This window comes from Aedes albopictus, chromosome 1, assembly GCF_035046485.1.
Source record: "Aedes albopictus strain Foshan chromosome 1, AalbF5, whole genome shotgun sequence".
Lineage (NCBI taxonomy): Eukaryota > Metazoa > Arthropoda > Insecta > Diptera > Culicidae > Aedes > Aedes albopictus.
In genome coordinates this window covers 74,231,748-74,239,654 of record NC_085136.1, presented here as the reverse complement: position 1 = coordinate 74,239,654, position 7,907 = coordinate 74,231,748, and the positions used below count along the sequence as shown (strand labels likewise).

Here is a 7,907-nt window from a genome sequence, read left to right as displayed (position 1 = left end):
ATGCTGGCATTTCGAAAATTTTCATCCGATTTTTTTGAAGTCGCTCTTGATTGATCATAAATTGGTGCAAGTTTATTACACTCAAGTGGTCATGTAATATCCGGAACCATTCCGGAGATATTTCGGATTGTACTGTGGTCAGGGGATGTGGGAGGGGTCTGTTTTGCCAAATGACTAAAAGGGATTATTTCGTGTGTTATTGTGTTTGAGAGGCCCCCGCGGAACCTGTTCAGGTGTTCCGGAGCGGCCATACCAGTTGCTACATACTTCAGTCATTTTTTTCTGCTCCATTCTCTTCAAATCATGAAGTTTGATACGTCGCACGGCATGTTTTAACTGCAAACCAGAAATGTCCCCGATGTCACCCCCGTGAAACCTATGCTAGATGTTCCGGGTTGGCCATATTAGTTGATATAGACTTCAGGGTATCGTTTCTGTCTCAGTCATTTGAAATCATGAAGTTTGATATGTCGCACGACATGTTTTGGATGAAAACCAGAAGCTGTCTCCTCTCTCTCAGCTCGGCATCATTCAAATTAGACTCTGGTACGCTGTTGTGAATCTGCTTAACGCTGCCCTTGTTGGACAACGAGAACAAACAATCATAGTAGTCGGGAACCATCTAGGAAGGAAGAATTGGCTGAGACGTGGTGATATTAGACGCTGTTTCAGAGCGCAAGTAATTGAAGAAATAGGTATTTCCTGTTAATCATCTGATCGTGGTTTATTGAATCTTACTCTTCGATGAAAAACTCAATAGTCCATTTCACGGGCTGATTTTAAAAATGAATATGGCGCCTCATCGAGCCTCTGTACGAATTTGCCCTGTCCTGCTCACTCCCACAGAAAATTTGAAAACACCGCGCACAGTCACATTTGACTTTTACTGTGCGAACTGTTTTCAAATTTTCTGTGGGAGTGAGCACTACGCCAGATTCGTGCAGAGGCTCATGGGCGAGCGTCGCGACGCGTCGATGTATGTTTTGGTCGCAGACAAGCTTTGGCGCGCAACGGAGGCGTTTGGTTCTTTGATTCTGATTGGCTGCGCGCAACTTAAATGAAGCTGCGCGTCACTGTCCGGCGCGCAAATTGCACGACGAAAGAAAAACTTCACAAAATATTCGCAGTATTTGACAAGAGGTAGTGTCACTACCACGTGAAAATAATTATTATCACCAACATTGTTGTCGGTTCGTAAAATGGCTCATATTCAAGTATTTTACAACTTGGACAACAGTCCAATTGTATTGTTGCAGGGGAAGCGACACTAGTTTCACCAAGCCAAAAAAACCTCAAAAAAAGCTGAAAAATGCCCAAAAAGTCGCTAAAACCCGCAAAAGTTCTACGGGGTTTGTCGACTTTTTCCGGGTGTTTTCGGCTTGGAAAAACTTGTGTCGCTCCCCACGGTATGTTGCTTTAATACACTGAAAAAAATCGACACGATCGATTAATGTGTTTTGGCTTGTGAGCTGAGTCAAAAGCGTCCACGTTAGTCTGATGTTGTTTTTCAATGGATTGTGTGTATTTTACACGTTAGAATAATCTGATTCATAACATGGATCTCGCAGCAAAGCTTACATCACTGAATCAAATGTAACTCACTTCAAGATAATTTGTGTTGCACTTGGAGTTCAAGTAGCACTACCTTTAACTGAATCCATCAGCCAAGACATTCAAATCTCATATGTAATATGATTGAAAATGAAGTAATTTATCAATCGAATTTGCGCTACTGTTTTTCCCAAATGCATATCATAAATGGTGACACATGAGCCATGAAAAAACCGTCAAACTTCAACGGTTTTTCATAATGGCCAATCAACTGGTGGAGAATTCAGCTGAGTTGCAGCTCATCCTCGTAAGTAAAAAACATTCCTACAAAATTAAATTGAAAGCTTCAATTTATACAGAACCAATTCGATTAATTTGCATCCAAATTATCGTTTTTACAGGCATTGCGTGTAGAATCCGTGATGCAATATTGATGTTGGCAACCCACGAGGTGAAATGGCGTCTAACAGCAAAGGATTTTTGTGCCTAACCAAACTGGTCACGTCGCCGGAAGAACGACAGGCGAAAATTCTTCAGTAGAGAACCTAGGAGAGGTCAGTGGCTCCGCGGGGCAGGATGCGCATAAGATGACTTATTACGGTTTAGATGGACCTAACCGCATTCATTGTTCGGGGTACTCGAAGTGATTGGCCTAAAACCGGGTCTAGTGGGATGCTTCATTCGGCGGAGATTCAACAAAGCGATTTCAAGTATCCAAGTGAGTAATGCTTAAAATGTATGAACTAATAAACAAATTCTTATAACAATTACAATTTTTGAGTGTTAATTAATAGCTTGCGTGAAATAAGTAACTAAGTGTAATTATTGCCTGGAGGAGTACATGAGCGGCATAACATAAAATTCGTATGCTTCATAACACGTAATTTATGTTCAGCATAATATGACATTTATGTGTATACAAGTTGCAATGCATATGTATTTAATTCATATTTTGTGTGAGTTACATATTAGAATCATGTGGATTGTCCATTGATCAAAGCAAAAATTATGTTAGCGATTCTATATGTGCCACACGTGGCATTCGTGGGTTTTACAATTTGCGCAAATCTATATGTAAAACACATTACTCGGACGTGTAATTTTTTTTGAGTGTAACAAAACGCGCTGATGCCAACTTCCAGTCGGCATTTCTGAATCATCGCAACAAATCCAGCATCACCTCTGCTGCTGTTTGTGTTAGTGAGATCGGAGAAACGACTCTGGCGATGGTTTCACCCGCGATGGATTCAAATCGTCACGTTCGATAAGGGGGAAAACCGACAATAATCTGCTACGTTGTGGATTCTGCGGAAAGATCAGCTGCGTGTAGAACGTTAGTCGCGTTCTGGTTTTGACGAAGATCTGATCGAGTCAAGAGAGATGAATCAGTTTGTGTGCTTCCTAGTTTTATGTTTTCTGTGTTCGATTCAGTTTTCCGAAGCATCCTACCAATGTGGAATCAGACAACACGGATTGGTTCCACTGATCAAAGATGGTTGGCAAGTGGAAGAGGGTCAGTGGCCATGGCATGTGGCAGTGTTCAATCGATTGAAGAGTACCGATCGGTTCAAGTATGGCTGTGGGGGCACTTTGGTCAACGAAAAGCACACCCTAACAGCAGCTCATTGCGTCAAACGAAAACGGTCACATGTTTTGTATGAGATTGAGCTTCATTTTGGTCAGCATAATCTGTCGAAGTGGACAGATAACGTTGTGATTCGCGACGTTAGTAAAATACATGTGCACCCGGAATATGAGCCAAATAAGAATGACATCGCTGTGCTGGTGATGCGATTGCCAGTGGAGTACTCCGACACAGTGATCCCGATTTGTCTGGACCAGAAAGTGCACCGTGATTTGCGCGAGTTGGAAGGTAAATCCGGATGGGTCACAGGGTGGGGAATGACGGAGAACGGGACCATTTCAGATGTGCTTCGGACGACATCACTGTCCGTGGTTAGTTATGTGACGTGTCTGAAGGACGACCCGAATCTGTATGGTAAAAGCTTGAACGAAAAAGTCTTCTGTGCTGGAAATAACACAGGTAGTACAAAAGCCCTAGATACTTAATATCTCAGCCCAGTAAACAGGGTCAAATGATTATCGAAATGCTCAAACATCTTGTTTGCCTCCATCAAATTTTCATTAGTGTCAAACAGATGTTATTTCTTGAGTTCTTTCCTTATCAAATATTTGACCCTGTTGAATTGAGTAATGTTTCGAATTAGGAAGCAGTCCTGGACAGGGAGACAGTGGCGGCGGCATGTACATCAGTGATGGCGATCGTTGGCAGCTCAGGGGAATTATTTCCTTTGGAAAGTTCAACGAATTGATGCAATCAATTGATGCCTCCAAGTACATCGTGTTCGCTAACGTTGAATGGTACTTAACATGGATTAAGGAAATTTTTGCCGCGAATGAACCTCGACAGGACAAGAGGCAGAAACGAATTAGTGAGCTAGGTATTCACTTCAGGGAGTTACACATGACGTGGAAGATTGCTTGCTTCTCCATTCCATTTCAGAGTGCGAACGATTCCAAAGACTGACGAGAAAACGACGCAACGGTGATTGTTTCAACAGATATAGGCACAACGTAAGTTTTTCACTACTGTATTGTCATTCTCTATATTTCGATTTTCCTTAGGTGATGGTAATTGATTCGAGAGGCATGCTTATGTGCAATGGTGTCCTGGTAGATGAGTCCCATGTCATTACCACTTGCAATTGCGTTCGGTGAGGTTGAGATATTCAATGTTCTGCTTTACAAATTTAATTTGTTTGAAGTAGTAGTTTTAAATCAGATGCACGATACTTGCAAGCAAAATTGCGAATCGAAACATACGGAGAAGTGGCCGTTTCGGAAATGGCATGTCATCCGAAGCATACCGACCGAAGCCAACGCTACGATATGGCCATTCTTAAATTGAATGCATCGGTATTGTTCAGCAATACCCTGATTCCAGCTTGCTTGGCCAACAACTGGACGGAAAATCTATACGACATCCTCGTCCAAACGGCTTTCGTCACTGAAACGATTGGTAATGTGGGAGTTATTTTTAAGAATATCAAACAACTTCCTTTGATAATTATTGCGCACTTGTAGATAATCACATGACCCTGGTCGAGTCGGACGAGAATAGAATATCCCTATATGAAAAATGCAAATCACTGCGTAGACCCGAGTGGTTCAACAGGTCTGGCCTCATCGAGGAACTATGTGTCAACAATACAGATCAATTGATGTACAATGCCTATCCTGAATTGACGATGAGTAAATCATCCGGTGCAGTGCTACAGACGTCCAACAGGCAATCGTGTATATCCACTGTCGTTGGCCTGAAGGTTCATAATGAAGGAAGCAATGAATATCCCAAACAGTATTGGATGGAAATTTATGCTCGAATTGCTTACCATTTGGACTGGATTGAGCAGAGCATCTGGAATGGACAATCCCAAGGTAAGTGACGCGTTATCATGTTACTCGTCGGAGCTCACACGATTTCTGAAGATTCAGAACACGGGATCGACTCGAAACCATGTCATGAACCAATGTTACGTGTCAACCAATGTTGCCGAAATGCAAGGCAAAACACTGATGGTTACCTGATTTGCTGTTTTGTTTTGATTCTACGTTCCATTTCACCTACAGCCACTTTATATACATATATAAAATCCTAAGAACTGACAACTGGAGTTGCATCACAGCTTGTTATGATTTTCTACTCCAGCCACAGTTAAATAATCACCTTAATCGACTCTGCTTATGCTTTTAGTGGATGCAGAACTTCCTCTGCTGGGGGTAGATGACAAATGCGGAATCTACCACCATGATAGAGGAGTTGAGGAGTGGCCATGGAGTACGGCAATTTTCCACCGGAATCCGAATACCAGCGTGTTCGAACTAATTTGCAGCGGAACCCTTATCAGCAAGAAGCACGTTTTGACAACGGCACAGTGCGTACTGAATCACACCACCGGAAGACCTTTGCCAGAGGACTCTTTTGAACTGCACTTCGGACTGAATCGCTTGGATCAACGTAGCGTAAACGTGCAAATGCGATACGTCAGAGAAGTTCATATTCACCCGGACACTTCGGGTCACAACGTAGCGGTACTGGTGACCAGCTGGCCGATCAAGAATACACCGTTTGTGACGTACATCTGCACTGTGCCGAGCAACGATTCGGAGTTTTGGAACTTGGAAGGACAACCTGCCTACATCACTGGCTGGCAAACAATTGAAACGGGGAAATCAAGCAATGATTTGAAGTCATCTAACGTTTACTTCCTTGATCGCCAGGAGTGCTTCGAAGGCGGACTGCAGCTCTCTTCAAACCAGTATTGTTCCGACTATCCTTATGGTGAGATTGTTTATATTAGTCCTGTTCAACGACATAGGCTGAACTTGCTCGAAGTTACTGCTTCTCGTTCTTACCCGTTCGTTGACAAATGGGTCAGAGCAGGATGCACCCACTTAGAGCAAGTTGAACCTGCGTCGTTGAACAGGACTATTAATTCTTGAGTTGAACTATTATTGTTTTTATTTGTGTTCGAGGTAGAAAGACAGAGCGTCGCTGACCGCGGATCGGGACTGTATCACAAAAGCCTCGACAATTTGCTAGGGTCATGGGCTTTGGCGGGAATCGTGTCATCCGAGATGGAAGGAAACGGCGCAGAAAGATACACCATTTTGACTAGTCTTCAGCCGTATATCACGTGGATTGAAGGAATCATGTCAAGCAAAAAATCTAGAAGAATCAGTCAAAGAGGTAGCGCCGGTTAACAGGAATATGAGTTGATTTGCAAGACTAATTTACTTATTGAAATTCAGAATGCGAGCGTTTCGGCAGCCTGACTCAGAAAAGCAACGGAGTTTGTGAAAATTCGTGGGGCCCTTCGCTAGGATATCCACCACATGTGGTGAGTAATGCGGTTATGTCTAAATTTGCAGCAATTGATTTCCTCTCTTGACAGGTCTCGCTCCATGACGACCTCTTGAACATCATTTGCCTTGGTGTACTTGTGACAGAAAATTACATATTGGCTTCGTGTCAATGCATACGGTAAGCTGAACACTACGATCCGAATTCATCCCTCTGAATCCATGTGAGTTTTATTCAGGCACCACCGTCGTCTCAAAACAGCCAAGATTAGCTATCATGGCATGGTCAACATTTCGGACATGATGTGCCATGCCGACTATAATTCCACCAACTTTCAACATGATGTCGGTGTTCTGAGGCTATCCACTGCCGTTGCACTATCCAGTCAACTGGTTCCGGCCTGTTTAGGAAGCAGTTTGTCGGAGAACCTCAAGGATGCCATGTTACAAACAACGCTTTTCAGCGATTTGAGTAGTGAGTTTATTGTCATTGATTTTCACACTCTCATAATCTGTTCTATCTCAACTCTAGAGAACGTAAGGCGTTGGCCACACTCAACATATTACTACATCGGTAAGAAGGACGAATGCGACAAGTTGATCCAAGAATCACATCGCTTGAACCCCGGCCAGACGTGTGTGATCAACCCAAGCTTGGAAACCGACAAATTCAACGGAAGTATTGTGCAGATGGTAGATAGTCGAACCTGTCGCTTCACGGTGATCGGTATAGGGAGCACTGAGTTTGAAAACCCTCATATCAGTCCAGCCCCCAGAATTGGAATTGTTCATCGTATTGATCACTATCTGGATTGGATCGAGCAGATCGTATGGAAGAGGAGCTTCCAATGCGGAAAAGCTAGACCACTGGTTGCCACCAGGTTATTTAAAGTTAGTTGTGTTTGACATTGAACAATTGTTAAATACTTTTATGCAATTCAGTGTCATTATTTCCATTTTATACTACTCATTTTAGTATCATAATGACCAACTTTTCCGTACCGGTTCATAATGCAACTGAAATGAGTTGCATAATGGGGAATAGTTACATAATGTTCATAATGCAACTCATTTGAGTTGCATTATGACCATTATGCAACTCAAATGAGTTACATTATGAAAAAATCATTGCATAAAATTTTGTATGAAGCTCGTTGCAAAACTCGATTTTTTCAGCACTCTTCGTATTTATCCAACTCGGCAAGCCTCGTTGGATAAATGTACGACTCGTGCTGAAAAAATCAACTTTTTGCAACTCGTCACATAAATAACTATTGTTATTAACGTTATTGTAAATTCTGGTAAGCTTAAAGTGTTAGAGGTACGGGGGATTGTAACCGTCGGTTCCAAATCATACTTGTAGCTTCGCCACAATATAAAATTTTAAATTCCTTTTCCCGAGATTTGTGCGGGCGGACAATCGACCGACGGAACCAAACTAGGGGAAAACGGGAAAATCCGGAGTGAAATAA

At 42.5% G+C, this 7,907-nt stretch overlaps 1 protein-coding gene across 2 annotated transcripts; it reads left to right on the top strand.

Annotated features, from left to right (window-relative positions):
* Window positions 1-2,661: 2,661 nt before the first annotated feature.
* On the top strand, window positions 2,662-7,469 carry LOC115256855 (uncharacterized). Of its 2 annotated transcripts, none has more exons than XM_029855902.2 (12): window positions 2,662-3,595; window positions 3,780-4,013; window positions 4,076-4,146; window positions 4,198-4,286; window positions 4,341-4,591; window positions 4,657-5,010; window positions 5,327-5,914; window positions 6,113-6,322; window positions 6,385-6,473; window positions 6,528-6,616; window positions 6,675-6,910; window positions 6,968-7,469. In XM_029855902.2, the coding sequence occupies exons 1-12, from the start codon at window positions 2,932-2,934 to the stop codon at window positions 7,339-7,341; spliced, it is 3,249 nt and encodes a 1,082-aa protein (XP_029711762.2). In that variant the 5' UTR covers window positions 2,662-2,931; the 3' UTR covers window positions 7,342-7,469. The 2 variants fall into 2 exon arrangements, with proteins under 2 accessions (XP_029711762.2, XP_029711763.2); XM_029855903.2 differs by having other exon boundaries at window positions 2,663-3,595; window positions 6,675-6,907.
* Window positions 7,470-7,907: the final 438 nt, after the last annotated feature.